Source organism: Apteryx rowi, unplaced genomic scaffold, assembly GCF_003343035.1.
Source record: "Apteryx rowi isolate R43461 unplaced genomic scaffold, aptRow1 scaffold_565, whole genome shotgun sequence".
Taxonomy (NCBI): Eukaryota; Metazoa; Chordata; class Aves; order Apterygiformes; family Apterygidae; genus Apteryx; species Apteryx rowi.
In genome coordinates this window covers 502,816-520,196 of record NW_020450833.1, presented here as the reverse complement: position 1 = coordinate 520,196, position 17,381 = coordinate 502,816, and the positions used below count along the sequence as shown (strand labels likewise).

General features: G+C 38.4%; 1 protein-coding gene across 1 annotated transcript in view; it reads right to left on the bottom strand.

Annotated features, from left to right (window-relative positions):
* VPS41 (VPS41, HOPS complex subunit) overlaps positions 1 to 14,315 on the bottom strand; it is a 77,672-nt gene extending 63,357 nt beyond the window's left edge. Inside the window, exons 1-2 of the mRNA XM_026082012.1 lie at positions 14,232 to 14,315; positions 9,611 to 9,649 (exon numbers count right to left, since the gene is read on the bottom strand). Coding sequence (XP_025937797.1) covers positions 9,611 to 9,649; positions 14,232 to 14,252 — 60 coding nt within the window. The 5' untranslated portion in view covers positions 14,253 to 14,315. The remainder of the gene's footprint in view (positions 1 to 9,610; positions 9,650 to 14,231) is intronic.
* Positions 14,316 to 17,381: the final 3,066 nt, after the last annotated feature.

The window sequence follows — 17,381 nt, the reverse complement described above, 5'->3', positions numbered from 1 at the left end:
TACAAATGAAAACATTACACAGTAGTGACACATGACATAACACATGCAGGAGGATTAATATTCATAAAGTGGTTTTAGACATTATTAAAAGGGCAAGCTGTAATAAATTGATACTGTCTATTGATGGATTTAATGAAGCAGCATCATAACCTTGCAATACAGTTGGGAGATTTCTTCAACTTTCACCCTAGATCATGTTTTAAACTCCTGAGTTTGGTCACATCATTGAAAGTTTCATTCTCATTATTTTTAGAGATACTCAGAAAAGGTTGTTCAGTAAAAGAATGGGGGGGGGGGAACCCTCCAAATCTTAATCTACTAAATGGCTTACCCTATTTCACAATTTTAAGTGTGACAAAACCTTGGTTATAATTATGATGGGGTAAATGGGCCTTCTCCCTCTCTTCCCCATTACAGATTCCCATATAGCAGTTACAAAACGCTCAGTCTTGATAAATCCTATTCTTGCTTTACGCCTCCTGGCTTTAGATTTTCATCTGTGTTTTGGAATCAACCTGTATACTGGAATCAACATATAACCTAATCAATATAAGAAGGGATCCAACAATATATTGGATATTTATCCGCTTGCCTCTGCCCCAAAAGAAATGTTTTTGTTTCCTTACAGTAACTCTCAGTAACCTTACCCACTATTAACACATGCTGCATTAAGCATGTATACCAGCAAAGTCTTCCTCTTCCTCAATATCATTTGGAAAACTTACTTTATCTGAAGGCAATGGCCGGTTCTTGCCAGAAATGAGGGGAGGAGGGAGATTTGCCTTATGAAAGTTTTAGAAGTCAAACATTTCCGTTATAACATCTGACTTCTTCAATGTTTGTTTCTATCATTACAGTTTTTCATGAAAGCCCTGCACAAAACAACATATTGCCACCCATTCTGACATGGGATTCAGAAAAGCCCCTGGCCAAACTCAAACATTCTTCTCAAAAGCAGCATTTAGGTCCCAGTAGTTGTGAAAAACATTGTTATCTTTGATAAATAGTAGCTGGAAATTCACAAAGATTTGCCAAAATTGTTTCATTTCATAAAAAAAAGTAGCAGATCATTACCTTGCATAAATTGAGAAACACAGAAAGAAAGCGTGATTTAAAAGTACACTCATTCCTAAAAAGGTAACTCAGAGTCATGTATTAAAGATCTTTAAGCAGATGAGGCCATAATTCCTTTTTAAACAGATACCTGCATTTTAAAATGATGCAAACACCACACCTTACCTGCTGCCCATTTCTAGGTCTTACCCTAACTTCTTTAAAAGAAAGGAAAAACAAGCCCCAAAGAAAACCTTCTGTCCTCCACTGTTTTGGCAGATATATCCATTTGTGCTGAAAGAACACATGACACAGAGCAAATGAGGAGAATTCTAGCAGAGGAATACATAACTATTGCCAAGCACAGCTTTGTTGTTGCTGCTTCTCCATCCCTAGAATAGAGCTCCCAGACTTCTGTTCCTGTCTCAGTGATAAAGGGATGACCTATGCTATTTTCAGAATTAGGATCATGACTTAATTTCTCTCAATGCAATCAAATCTCTAACACTAGAAGAGCGCTAAGAAAAACTCAGACTAAAGCCTTTAAGCTTCAAAAGCCTAGTTTGCTACATAGTGCATGAACGGGAACAAAACATGGTTGCAAACTGTTGGCATATTTACTGTGCTGAATTTAAATATTGTGCACTACACTGGACCCTCTAGAGATGAAAACTTATCAAGAGAATGTAACCCCCTTTTCTCTATAGCTTTCACATTGATAAGTGTTCCCACAAGAAAATTTTAAGAAAGCAGAGAACTATTTGGTGTAGTAAATCAGAWTAGGAAACAGCCTTTCATCTTCAAGTTACTGGTTCAAAAGCAGGTAGATACATATTGAATAAAAGCTATCAACATCCAAGGTCTTGTTTATTATCTTGCTTAGCCAAAGTTTGGAAAGCCAATTTCCCATACAGAGCCATATTATAACATTACTCATCTCAAGTGACATCCTGGGTAGTAACATCAACAAAGACGCAAGTTACTGCGGATGGAAATGGGGACACATTGTCTTCTCCAGAAGAGACCTGGTTATTTAAACAAGTTTTGTGGAACACTTGCAGAAGAGTGCAGAGGAGCACAGACTGCTGTATTCTGACACTATATAAATGTGAGAATTAAAATAATTTGGAATAAATATTTGATTACTTGGAATAAATACTAAAAACTCTTTCAAGTTTCCAACCTGTACAAGAATTATTTTCTTTTCTACAACCACTGCCATACAAGACAATAAAAAGCATAAGGACAAAAAACTTCTAAACCATGAAGTCACATCTCTGATTTATGCTGCTAAAAATCTTGTCTTCTAGTTCTACAGCAGAAATACAGTATTATCATCTCAGTGAAGGAAATGAAGTGAGTAAACTCCCATGCAGTTCCTTTATGATTCTTTGAGAGGCAAATCACCAAAATCTTCCCAGTATCTGGCTGTAAAATTGGCAAACATGGATTAGGATGTTGAAATTTTGCACAGCAGTTTTCTGTTCTCCATACACATCTTCTGCAAGGATTTATTTAATCCCTTGACCTCTTTTGGAAAATGCAGATATACACCAGGAGCAAGGAATTATGATGATATGGTTGCCTGTGAATCTACATTAAAACAGACCGCATTCAGAGTATGAAATAACACAGATGAAAGGCAAAGCAAAGAGCACTATTTCTTCTCAAAATCGTTGTGGTATAAAGGAAGTCACACTATATTTGCAGAACACTAACTGAAGATTCACTCAAAGTCTGAAGGAGCTGGAGATCAGTCAAGTTGTGAAGCAGCAATAACGCAGAGACGGCATACTGTTCATGAGCAATCATCATAAATGGCACATTAAAAAAATAAAATAAAGTCCATACAGTATGACTTGATTTCACTTCAACTGCCTTCAATTTGTTTCATCGCACTGGCAGTTTTGCGCGTGGCAAAGAATCCCTAGGAACATTTAAATCCATTTCAGTGGTTCATCAGCACATTATAAGTCCAGTCACATCAATTGCACCATACTGGGGCAGCACAGGGTAGAGTGTTTTTATCTTCTGTGTCCAAATCCAATTCTAACAGAGAAAAAAAACCAAAGACAGTTCAAATCCCAATGAAACTACACATTTCTACTTGTACTTTCCTTTCGCTGAGTAAGGAACTTCAGCAAACATTTGTTTCCCTTATGAACACTACCCGAGCAGTCCAGTTGCCATCTTGTGATGTACTGTGTATGAATACCCTACAGTGCAGTTTTGGGAAGTGCAGTTTTTAAAGTTACTTTCATTCACTCACTACAGCAGAAGAGCTAGACGGAAAATAACTGAACTGCCCCTCTACTTTCCTTTCGCCAACCCAGACTGTTATTCTACCCAGATCAATGGATTTAGTACTTCAGAAAGGCCACATCTGCATACTCTGTAAACATACTAGCTTTGCAATTGCATTTAATTTATGTAACATGCACAGCAGCACTTTTACATTTTATACATTCCACAACAGGTAGATAGAATGGGCACTTCTGGTTAATATTAATAGCTCATTAAATGAAGCATCTAATTTTCACTCAAAACCAGCAGATATTAAAAGAATATAGCAATGATCCATTTTTCCTGCAAGTCAATCCTCTAACGATGTATATTATAATGTTAGTTATGAGTCTGCAAACTTGTTTTTCAAATTAAGGTATGAAAAGATTCCATTTAAACTTCAATAAATAATTCACAATGCTCATCCTACTGACTCAAATTGATAAATTATTTGCATGATACATTTTCTCATTAATAACAAGGAGAACTTTCTATTTGGAATTTATATATCTTCTCCTTCCATCCTCATTCAAAAGGCCAATTTCACTTAAAGCCATGCAGGGGGAAGCAATCTCTCTTCAGACTGCTCAGGTATGTGAAACTATGCTTCCTGAGCATTTTCTCCCCTTTTTATGTTTTCGAAACACTTGAAAGAAAAAAATGGCAAGCTAGTGTAGAGATACTCAATAGTATGGAATGGAGATAGGATGAAATGAAATGACTTGTCAAAGGTCACACAGGAGACGAAAAGTAGCAAGTTCAACTCTGAGTAGCCAAATCTACTTTTAATTCTTTTTTTTCATTGTTGCAAAAATGGTGATGCCCCTTCAAAAGCTACCAGCCACACAACTGCTTACCTCTTCCAGCCCACTGCTCAACACCCCATATTGAGAGTACATTTTGATGGAAATAAAGGATGACAAGGAGCTTTTTCTACCAGATGCTTTATTTACTTGAAATGATTTAATTGCTTTGACCTAATCTAGACCCAACCTACAAAACTAAGATCTGGAGTGCACTGAAAAGGAAAAGAAAACATCAAGGCTTTCTAGTTGCCTCTTTCTCAGGTTTATGTATTTCCTAACTGTGCTCATGCTCAGATCACAGTTTTCAAAACCTTAAAGAATTAAGGCACTATCTCCTCAATGTCACTGAAAAGAGTATATCTGAGTGAGGAATATTTCTAGGCTAACACAAGTCACTTGAGCACTGGGTTGACAAGGAATTTCTACAATACTTTCCCCTCTACAAATTCTCCTAGAATTTATTAGTACAGTCTTTAATAAATAAATTAATAAATACACTAAATGAAAGACATATCTCTTTCACAGGGGTACCAGTGATTGAAGATCAGAAAACAGGCCAGAAAATATAAGACCAGGAGACATAAAAATGGAAGTGCTAGAATGGAAACACACAATAAGAAACACTACAATGGAGAGATATAATCACTAAGAACAAAACAAAACAAAACAACCCCACACAAGTACCTTACAAAAAACAGTAATGCACATATTAAAGAGACATTTTAATTCTGATAAAACAAAGGATTATTTTTAAAAAACTTTGACAGAAAACATCTGCACACATCTGCCTTTTGTTTTTGTTTTAATAGGCCAACACAAAAAAGTACTGCAGTGCTGTACAAACAAAAAAAAGTCAGTGGAACTACTTACATAATTACAGGATCATTTTATAGGACTTAACACTAACTGTGTGATTCCACTGAGACTTGCTCTTGAAAAGGTCCTCCCTGTTACAGAAATAAGTACTGGACTAAAGGCAATCCATTCAAAGCTGCAGCAGCAAATTAGAAAGAAGCAGAAAATAATAAATAAATAACCACATTTCAGTACAGAGCTTTGATTCCCTCATCAAGTATGAAGGTTCTATTTTCAGCTACTTCTGATTTCATATTATCAATACCTCACACTTATAAATGGGGTTTGATATTCTCTCATTACTTCTCAGAGGCAGGAAACTACTGCTCCATTTTGTAATGGGGTGTCAGGGGGGTTGGAAAGAGGCAGAGCATAATTAACCTGTACATAAAGTCTGAGGCTGTGACAGATGCTGAAGGTCTTGGATCCTGGAGGCATGGTTCAAGACATTCATCTATAACATGCAAGTTACCTGAAATATCTGTTACTAATTTATGCAGACCAGTAATTTTCCAGGATGCAATATAAATATATGCTCTTATCAGTACAAATTATATCTGAACAGGAATGTTTTGTGCGCTTTATGTACAGTGAAGACAAAAATAACATTCACCTGACCTCACAAAACTTCATAACAATGTCTCAAAATGAATCGTGACTCTTCTCGTATTGTGCCGCTACAATACACTGGCTTAGTAAATCAACGCACTCTAGCCACACAATGCAGAACAGCATGGAGGTTCAGAGAGATAAACTTCAGGGAGGCTCAGGTGGGATTTTTAATAAGTTTGCTTTGAATTAACAGATACAAAAGCAGCTCCGGTCTTCAGAGGATGCAAGTGATTCATGGGTGGATTCCACAATACATGCCGTTGTGTATGCTTCTATACTATCACTATCCCATGTTTTAAATCCAAAAAGATCTCTTGCTTTAAATTAAAATAAAAATTTGTTTAAAACACTCCATAACAGCCCATTATGTAGCATAACAGGATTCTCTCATTAAAAACAAAGCTTCCAACGACAAATGTACAACCTGAGCAGCAGCAACAACTTTAGGTCAAGAAAAATATTGTCCATCTCATTTTAACATCATGATGCACTGCTAGTGAAGAAGCTTAATTATTTACTTATACATATATTAGTATAATCTTTTGCTAATCAGCTAGCAAGATCTAAGAAGTACCTGCCTGACAGAAAACAGTTTAACTGTAAAAAGTAAGATTTTACAAAAATAGACACATTGCAAGAAAGAAAAATAATTTGAAAACAGAAATTCGGATTCAGGCTATACATAGTTTATTCAGACTTTTTTCTCCACAGTTTATGAACAGCCAAAAGTCAGATTACTTTGTTGTCTATTTTTAAGGTCTCATCAAATGTGACAGTCCAAACATGCAGCTCCAGGTGCTGTAAAATAAAATTAAATAAGCCAATGAAACCACATTGTGCTAGGACTTTTCAGCTAAACAAACCAACTCAGGCTCCGACCTAAATGCAACATGTTTGATGATTAGTCAGGGTAGGGAGAAGTAAAACAAATATACTTCATAAATGCAATTAAAAACAAAACCAAAAAAAAACAGAAGATACAAAAAGAAAATGGTTGTGCTTCCAGACTGCAGTAGAAATACTAGCAAACCAAGTAGGTTTCTCTTGAGAATGAAAATACAGCTTTAGATATACTGCTTTCTCATCATATCATGGTAGAATAAATAGTAGTCTGTCTATATGAAAAAGCTTATATCGTTTATCATATAAAAGGATATGAAGGAAAAGTTTAACTTCTACAGTAGTTACTAAGAAAAATCTGTTACATTTCCACAAACCCTGATACAAATAACTACCACTATCTCTACATCAAAAGGTCTGCTTAATATATGAACTTATGCACTGCATCTGCTAATTAATACCTCTGATTTTATACATTCTGATTTAAACAGCTGGACAGCATTAAACACATTTAAGCAGCCTTACAAATTCAGTTGGAAACCAAGAGTAGGAACCAAACTTGCAATGAAGGTCTCTCAGCTGATGTACATTCAAGAACATTATTTTTGCAGAATCTCACATCTGAGACCTATTATAAAGCTCTACCATCAAGTCTGGGCAAATGAGCATCCTGGCATTTGTTAAAGAACGTTCCATTCAGAACAAATCAAGCAGGTACCAAGTTAGGATTAACATGTTATTTGTTAAGAGCTAATAAAGGAACAAAACTAAAGGAGTTGCTGCATCAGAAAGAATCATTGTGTTGAAGTCTTTAGGGATAGCAGCATAGAAAACAAAAACATTTAATAATTTTTTACATATCCATTTCCCACAAGGATATTAATTATTCAAAAATATGAACTTATAACTTATCTTCCTCCACAATAGAGAAACTTTCTATAGCATAACTTGGACATCTGTGTCATACTTCCTCTGAAAACAATAGTAATTATTTTCAATTTTATGAAAATAATTTTGACAACCTTTACTGCAAGACCAATTGTATATGCAAACAACTTTGTTATGATTGAAGACACAGGTCTACAAAATCTATGCCATAAATATATTTTATTGATGAATAAACCAGGACACGGACTGCAAGGATTAGAGTCCAGGATTCCAGTACTGTAACCATAAAATCCATCCCCATTTACCCAAACTGTGAGACACCCAAAAGAAATCATACAATTTTATGATCACTAGAGGCAAGAGTGAAGCCTTCAGTTCAATCTTATCCCTGTCCATATTTTAAATAATACAAGCAATCACTGACAACACTGACTTTGTGTTTTTAAAACTATTTTTGTTTTTTCTTAACTCTATCTGAATGATTACTAGAAATAGTTTAGTGAGTGATGTAAACATTAAAATTGTGGAAATGCTTCAATACTTCCTTTAAACACTTTTTAAGCATAGTTTCAAAGTATCATTTGTCCAGCCAGCTGCACAGTGTCAAGACACTACAGACTGGACTATTCAAAGAAAATTCATGGAAAGTGTTCTCACTGGATTGTTCTTTAGATCCAACATCCACACTCTCAATATTAATATTTTCTTTTCACATCTCTTCATACGTGAAATTAATATCAAAAATAGACATCAGCTTAAACAAGGGGCTTGTTGAAATTTTATAACCTTCAATTTCACCAAAACTGCAGAATGCCTAATTTCTCTAAAGGCTAAAAACAAACAAAAAATTACCTCCAAAACAAAACACACAAAAAAAACCCTTGCAATGCATCTTTGACCAATTCTACTGTCAAAACGTATTTGCAGTGGGCTGAAATGTTGAGAAGCTTTTAAAATACTATTAAAAAAAGTTCTCTCTTGCAATAGGCTTTAAAGAACATGAAATTTGACAGGTAGATGGCTGTATTCACTATTTTGTGAATGTCAGCCCTTGAGAGATTACTATTCTCCATAACACTGAGTACTTGCCACACTCACTGTCTATGCGCACTTCGTATCATAGAGTCCCAGGCACATCACTCCCAGTTGCAGGGCAATGCAGTTCTAAAATGAAACCATCTCATGCTGGGCAAAAAAAGTCTGGTCAAAGCAGCTGTTCCACGCAGCAGCCTGAAGGGGCCCCTCTGCCAAAGAAATCTCTGCTTCTCATCAGGAATGCCCTAGTGTACCAATACAAAGAAGCAAGAGCCCCCAAAAAAGGCGTGGGGGAGGGGGAGTTATCCCACAAAATATACAGCCACCATCCTTTCCAAAAGATTCTTTCAAAAGCCACCACCACCTCTGCAGGACTCACCATCCTGGAAATCAGGATTTCTGCATGCTCAGTGCTTGAACCCAGATCCCAAGCATGAATATTTGGCTCTAGGTGAAGAAAATCTTACCATCAGACAGTCCATTAAAGTTTCCGAAGACGAGGAACCACTTTCATTTAGATACTATGCTATGTTTTGTCAAGGTAATGCCCTGCTCAGTTTTCTGTCCTTTCTGGTAGTCACAACTGCAGCTGCTCAACTACTCCCCCCTTCTTCCTCCCTGTAGTCATTGTAGACCACACTAAAGTCAAGCAGGCACGAGACCTCTTGTGGTCTCTTCAAGATAGATTTGGAGCTAGTGCACTGCTGTCCCAGGACAAATTCTTGAATTCTCTGCAGCTTCCTTTCTTTCCGTACCCCCACTTCTTCCAGCAACCTACAGCAAGGCAGGCAAACCTCTCAAGAGCATAAGCAGATTTTTGGCACAATGCCATCTCAAGAACAGAGACTCAACAGAACAAGATTAAACACAGACTGTAAAGATATAACAACAACACCGGAATTACTTGAATATAGTATTACTGCATATATAATTACAATGTCAATTAAATTTTCATTTGATCAAAACAGAAGTGCATGCAGTTGAATTTTTCTCCCAATATAACTCACTATACTAAAATTGGATGATTTTTTTTTTAATATAAAGTAGCATTTTAATAGCAAACCACAGCTCCTTTTTAATCATTAACCCCAGCTTAACATTCGCTACTATAGTACAAGCACAACTTCTAAATAAGCAGCTGTCAGAACAAACCAATAAGGGTAATATTTTTCCCTCCATACTGACAAAGGACTAGCACTGAAACCAATTCAGGTATGAAGCATTTTAAGGAGGCTTACCTCAGATTCATCTGTTGATTCTTCATAAGACCTGGTTTCCTGAAAACAATACAAAGAACAAAGGGAAAATTAGGTAAGTACATATATAACCTAAACAAATGAGCAATATTCCCCCTCTTAAGTACCTTTCTAACCATCATTAAGAGACAGAAGACAAAGTGGAAGCAGCTCRGAGGTTCAGAGTGATTCTGAACATGTCAGAAATGATTATCCTCCACATTCATACCCAGTTTGTGCTTACACTTGTAATTTAGTGCCACACTGACACTCAGTGGCACCAGTTGACTGCGATACTACTGTTGGTTACTCTAAAAGAGAAGGCAAAGTGCATCATCTGAAAAAGTGTCAAGTCCCAGGGAAAGTTTCACTATCTCCCCCAGAAATGGTAACAAATTCTGCAAAGCAACTTCCCATGCCTTGACACACAAGGCAGAATGCCATTCTCAAGTTATCCATAAACTGGCTTTGGTATTCAGCTATCAATATACTTATCTCAAAATAAAACTAATTTCAAACCATTTTCCATAGAAATCCATCAAGAATGCGAGTTTAATGACTTTTCCTTCCCATCCCTCACCAATGCAAACCCAAGTGCCTTTCTCTTGCCTTTGACGCAACTGTACCTTTAAAACCTCTCTCTGGCAAGATGATGAATCTTACTGTACTACAAAAAAAAAATTTAAGTCAACTCCTGCTAATCTCTCACCTGTCCACTGGTAAAATCTGCTGACGCAATGCTTCCTCAAATAGGTCAGCAAAATGAAGATTTACTTAACGTATTTATCATTATCAATAGCAATAAAAGGTTACAACTAATACGCTGACAGTGAATGTAAGCATTTTAACAACTCATGATACAAACAAAGAATGAGCATGAGAAGAGGTGGTGTTTCAAATTTTATGAAGTAATATTTGGACAATAAGATAAATAGGTACAGAATTTCACAAGAGAAGCCAAAAAAGAGACAGTTACCAACAGTGTAAGGAGAAATGAAAGGGGAAGAAAAGTTACTGCACTGATGACCAGTGTCATCTTTAGTTTGTCACACTTATTTATTTTCCCTGTTTATAAAATGCACTTATTGTGACCTCAAGGCAGAAAGCAGATGTCTCCTTTGCACTACTGGAGGTTCACCTTTAATGACCATCACACCTGATTAGAGATATGTATGGGGGAAAAGAAAGGCAACATTTCTATTTTCTATTTGAAACTCAGGGTAAGGTGTTACCACAATTACTGTCATCTGTTTCCCATACTTTGTTTACTGCAATCAGGTCTACCTCTAAAACATACATCCCATAGAAGGGCTATCTGTGTAGTCTATATTCATGACATGATTTCAGGAATGGCAAGAAGAAATATGGGAGGCAAGGGAAGATGAAGAGACAGTAAAATCCTAGCATCCCTTCAAGCTAAGATTTGACTTTGGAAGTATAACTGGCTGCCAGTCAGTCTCACAGTCTCTATTCACAAGATGCAGTCACCTTTTGGGACATAATGATTTTATTACACAGAATCTCTGTGCATGTTAAATTCTACTCAACCACAACAACCAAATGATGACAGAGCTAAAGTATAGTGATGTTACATCAACAGCCTACAGGTTAAGGTATTACAACACACAAGGTACAATGCAAAACATCACCAGATTCCTAACAGCAAAACTGCCTTTGATTCCTGTAGAGCACAAGATGCCTAATCAGCCCTTTATAGAGTAAAACTATTAGATCTATCATTTTGATATTTCCAATTTTTCCAAGAGCTCTGCCTAAACTTAGAAAGGTTTTTGATTACATCTGTGCCAGTCAAGCTACACAAACAAGGAACCTTAGAGCAGGTTTATTCYATATCAACAGAAGAATTCGTTTGCTAAAAGAAAACATTAACCTGCACTCCCAAACAAAATAAGCTGTTACAGCAAGTGACATTTCTGCTGGTACATTTGAGACTTGCTAGTGCAGCTACATCACTTATATTATTTTCCCATGCTTCCAATTGTTCTGGCTATTCAGCAAAACACAAGTGTAGGCAAAACCGGGGACAAGAATTTTCAAGGTGAGGTTACTGCATAACATCACACAGACAGATTGACACACACACACAGTGGAGTAACAGCCGTCTTGCTGTTATACCAGTCAATCCTTACATCCTCCTGAGTCACTTAAAACAACAGAGATTACAGTAAGTTCCAAAGATGCCCTTGCAAATAACAACTTGCAAAATCTTGGCCTACAAAATCAGGACACACCAGAAATTGACTCAAATAACCAAGCTCTGTGAACCAAGAAAATATGAACTTCTTCTTTTTTTTTTTTTTTTTAAATCTGGGACATATCCCTCCTTACTGTACTCATAAGCCACTGCAATTGCAGCCACTAGATTTCATAAATTGTGTATATACACGGGCATATTTTAAATGCTTCATGGCCTTTATGCTTTACTAAAGAGAATGACATGCAAAAATTCAAAGGGAGTCCTAGCTTAGAAAAAAAAGGCATAAACTGTATTTGTTCCTTGACAAGAATTTAGCTGAAGGTGTTTAGACAGGCAATTGCTAGACCGTTACACAAGCAACTGCTAACTCACTATGCTAGCGACTTGCTGTGAAAAAGATTTTTGTCCCACTCCCATAGGCAAACTAGAGTACCAAACTGCAGTTATAACCATCCTGGAGTTTTGTTATTCCCTCCTCTCCCCCCTTAAATGTATGAACCAAGAGGATTATCCCCCACTTCTACTTTTTAGTAGTCTCATAACTGTGAACAGGAAATCCCTCATCAGGGATTAGCAGGCGATCAGAATCCCAAAATATGTAGGAATAACTGTCATTGGTAGGTCTGTCAGACTCTAGGGGAAAATCAGCAGTGCTGTTACTGTACACTTCAGTCAGCTGGCAAATGCTGTTGCTCAAGCAGCCTAAGAATAGAAAAAGGGAACACAGATGAGAAAACCACAGAAATGTAAAATAACCTCTGACTTTTATAATCACTCACTTAGAAGATCCAACATAACTTCTCAATAAACTCTTAATCCAGCTTTCCAGTATGATGATATGGGGCTTTCCCTTTTCCCCTCCCTCACAAAAACAGATGTTATCAACTATCTTTTTAGGCCCATAATCTGCTGGGAGGGGAAAATCATAAAACCTGAATTTCAAAGAAACTGTGCCATCATTTACCTCCACAGACAACCTACAGATCCCTTTCAGTAGGGGAAGGCATACTCTACATACAAAACAAACAAGTGAAGAAGATAACTCTTACACTATAGCTCAAAGAGAGCAAAACACAGGCTGTTTTAATCTCTTACATTTTTAAATAAGATAAGAAGTTTCATCAGAGTTGGTTTTATCCCAAAAATTCTTTTAAATGCTACCACATTTAAAAACTTGCTGAATCAGACAACCAAATCTCCCCAGAAGAAACCAGCCCTGCCCAATAAAACCCACGGCAACAGGAAAGGTGGAAACCAGATGCATAGTTACCAAATGCCAATTTCCAATCAAGACTGATTTCTTTGAGAGAATTTAAAAACTCTCACATTTAGGCATTCAACAGAGACAAAAGTCATGCTGCCCAGCACTGCCAAAAAAAAAAGTTCAGTAATGAAATATAAAAAAGTTTTGAAAGCAGTAAGCCACTTTTTTTTCAAGCTTTTATCATTTTCTTGGGAGAGCAGTGTTTTATGAGGAAAGTCATTTCAGAGAACCATGGGTCACAAAGTCATAGAATAAACACCCAAATGTTCAAATTTTGTCTCAGAAAGAAATTCCACTATTGAGATGAATTTGCCCATATCTTCTGTACCACTTTCCAAAAGAGAGTTTCTCAACCATTTTAAATGGACTCTTCTCTTCCCTCAGCTCCTTAATCCTTGCTCTACACAGACACCAGCTGCATTTCAAAACCCACCATCACATCTGACCCCTAGATGCTAAGGGTCCCATATGAGGGGATATCTAAACAAACAAACAAACAAAAAAAAAAACTTTAAAAAAATTATGATGCTAACACCCTACCAGTTCTATGGTTTGGTGAGAGTAAGACAAGAGAAAAAAATTATTTTTGAAGGGAAAAAAAAATCTGTTTTCTGAGACTGAACCATGACTGAACATTTCAAAAATTGCTTAAATATTTTTTTGCTGTTACATTCACACACAGCATGGTTTTAAAGTCAACCATTTTCATACTTTCACAAAGATCTCCGGAGCTCTTCTTTTTGTGCGTAGTTTCTGCTGCACATCTACACGTATATGCACAAACCGAGCTACGACACTAGAGCAAGATTCAGTCCTGACCCTTGCGACGCTCCGGCAGGGCCAGCCTGCAGGCCTCAAGGCACCGCGGCTCCAGGGGGAGGCCCGCCAGGCCGCCCCCTTCGCGAGGGCCGTTGTGGCGTTTTAACGCCGCTTCAGCCCAGTCAAGCAGGCGGCCGCTGCGTCCCTCCGCGCCCGCGGAAAGCAGCCGGGGGAAGGGGAGGGCGCCGCCGCGGGCCATTACCCCGCCCAAGAGGCATCGCTGAGCCCCTTTATCCCCCTCCGCACACGCTACCCCACTACCCCTCTGCTCTCAGAGGCCCCCCGGCCCGCTGCCCCCGGGGCAGCCTCCTCACGGCCTCTACCTTCTCCTCGGCTTCCGCCATGGCGCGCCCGGCGAGCCGTCATGCGAGGCGCAGGAAGCGGGCGCGCCGCAGAGGCACTCTGGGAGATGTAGTTTGGAGGCTTGCGGCCGTCCTTCCCCTCCCTACCTCTTCACCCGTCGCTTTTTTTGCTGTTTATTTGCTGCGGGGGAGATGCCTGCCCCTGTGCGAGGGGCCTCTGCTCGGTCCCGTGAGGCGCCAGGGGCCGCGGGGCGGCGCGGGGCGGTTGGCGGCCGTTAACGGCGGCTAACGGTGGCGTCGGTCGGCTGCGGCCCCGGCAGGGCAGAGGCGAGCCTGGGGCCAGGAGGGCACCATGCCACGCCATGAATTTCCCGACGCCTCCTTTTCCTTCCGCTCTCCTTTAACTGTAAGCAAAAGACCTTTTTAAGCTAGATTCATGGCATGCCAGGAGGTCGGGCTTCCCAAAAAAGCCCCCGCCTTTGGCAAGACTCAAGATGGCGGAGGCAGTAACCAGTGGAGGTGCCTCTGGTGAGTGGCAGTTGGGCAGCAGCCCCAGCACGATGGTGCAGGTGATGCCAGGAGCCAGCTCCCGCATTTGCCACATTTCATATTAGACTGTCCATTCTTCAGGACAACAGCTATTTATTGGCATCTATCTGAACACCCCTCGATCAAGTGCAGCTCCAGTTTCAGTTAGATCTGCTGGCAAGACACGTAGCAGTCCTGTTCTTTCTGTACCTTTACTGGATTTGTTAATATTGAAAGAGTCCACACGCATGTGAGAGGAGGAGGATTTTAGAAAATCTAAGCTTCTTTCTAAAACTCTTAAGAGCTGCTGCATTTCCTCTTTTAAAACTTAAGATCTGAACACCTTGTTTGCATTCAAATTACTTTTTTACCTTAAAAATATGACCAAGCTAAAAGGCAACTGGCAGTACTTCCTATCATTCAGGTTTTGTCAGTGGAGCTATTCTGTATCTAAGGTGGAGCAGCAGTTAATGCACCAAGTCCATACACGCGGGACCAGTGCCAAGAATAGGCAGGTCAGCTCCGGCCATGAAAGAGAAATCTTGGAGTATTATACTAGAACTGAATGAACGTAAGGACATACAATGAAAGTTAATTGCAGAGAGTAGCATTATGGATATGAAAATCATGCATCATATCATTGTCATGCATTTAGAAACTAATAGCCAGAATTTCTACTGAGAGAGATATGGCTGTCCTTTAAAAACAGCCTGAGAGGTTGACACTGGGATGAGAGAGAACTATCAAAGTTAACAGTTGGTGTCAGTACAAGAACATGTAGATATAACTATCATGAATACGTTGCGTTTGGAAATGACATAGTACAAGAAAACCCTTCATTTCTGATCTATTACCAAACATCTATGTACTATGAGGGTACCATGGCTAAGGAGTATGTAAATGTAATCCTGGCTATTTAAATTAAGGGATATCTACAGAGAAGGAGATGTTTGGCTGCTGTTGTGGAAGACGTTGAGACCTCATCAGGAACTAACAGTAAATTTCAAGTCGCCTTTGCTCAAAAAGATTAATTCAAACTGAAAGGGGGCAAAGGACTACTGAAAGGTTCACAGAAATTTAGGGTCTGTCGTATTGGAGAAAACCAAACAAAAAGAGCTTGGCTTCTTCAATCTAGGAGCTGTCTAGGAGCAATCAAATAGGAGCTGAAGAGGAAAAAGAGCTACTAAAGGTATGAGATCAAATAGGTAGCAGCTATTATCAGTGCATTTAGGTTGGGAACAAGAAGTAGATTCCCATGTATCAGAGGAATGAAGTCCTGTTGAAATCAATGAAAAATCTACCGTTGCCATCCATGTAGCTAGGATTTGTCCCGTAATATGTAATGCACAAGCTGTCTTACCTGGTACTTGAAGACTGTGTATATCTAATGAAAGGAAACTTTCTCTGATATGCTTTTTTCCACTTTTAGGAAAAAAATACTTAGGGGGTTTTTGCTCTTTGTTTTTGGTTTTTTTCCCCCTAAACTGAGACATTTTGTGGCATTTTTTAAACTGGAATGAACATTAATAACAGACTTTATAAATGCCAAGAAAAACAGAGTGTAATGGAAGGGATGGCAGATCTTGTGAACTTTGCTATTATAACACCTAACGGTACATTTGTTACAAACAGAGTAGCCAAGAAACAGCTGTTCTTGTTTCACAACACATAGAGTAAGTGGTATAAACAATGGGATTTACTTACAATGTGCTACTTATTTCTGGCAGAAACGCACAAAACTTTTTTTTTTTTTTCTCGTTTAGACTTAAAATATGAATTCAGTCTGCCATGATTTTAGGTTTTCATTGTGTCAGGAAAATTTGTCAGCCTCTGATTCTGACACCCCTCTATCCCACCTCCCCCCCAAAGTGCTGAGAGCCATCAAGTACCGATGACGTCAGTGGGATTTAAAATCTTTCAGCACCTCCCACAAAGCACTCAGCATCCTGCAGGCTCATGCCTGAGAATATCCCAGTCAACCTTTGGAGATAAAATGCTTAAGCATAGTTCAGCATAAGTGGAAAATACAGCACCGCCTAAGGGAAGTGAATGTTCTATCCTAACAGTAAAAAATACTATCTTTCATTGTCTGCCAGCACATAGATCTGAAGTTTTGGTTAAGTCCGTTCAACAAGTCAGAGATATTTGGGACCACTAGTCAGATTATGAATATTTTGAAGTTTAGGTACAGTGTTTTGGCTCAGACACGTCTCAATTGATAGTCTGGCAGTTGGCAGTACGTTTTTTGTGTAGTTTTAACCTGGTTCACTGAAAATAAGTGACTTAACACTAAAATAAAGATTTTAGCTTTACTGCAATACTTTCAATGTTCGTAGTACCTATGTTAATGCAGAACTTCCAGCTGATGGAAATTCTTCATGGCTCTGATAAAAGGATGCTGATAACCCCATGTTTGAATGCAGGACTTCCAGCTTTATAAAATTCAAAAGTCTGTCAGGAGTTTCTAATTTATCTTTTGCCACAGAAATCAGAATTATCATTGAAACTTGGACCTTGACCAACATTCAGATTCCCAATACTGATAGAATTTTTATCTTGTACTTTAACACACTTTCTTTCTGACTACTGCAAAACGTAACAAGTAGCAAGTATCCATGCCATTTGGTAGAGATTATTGTATTT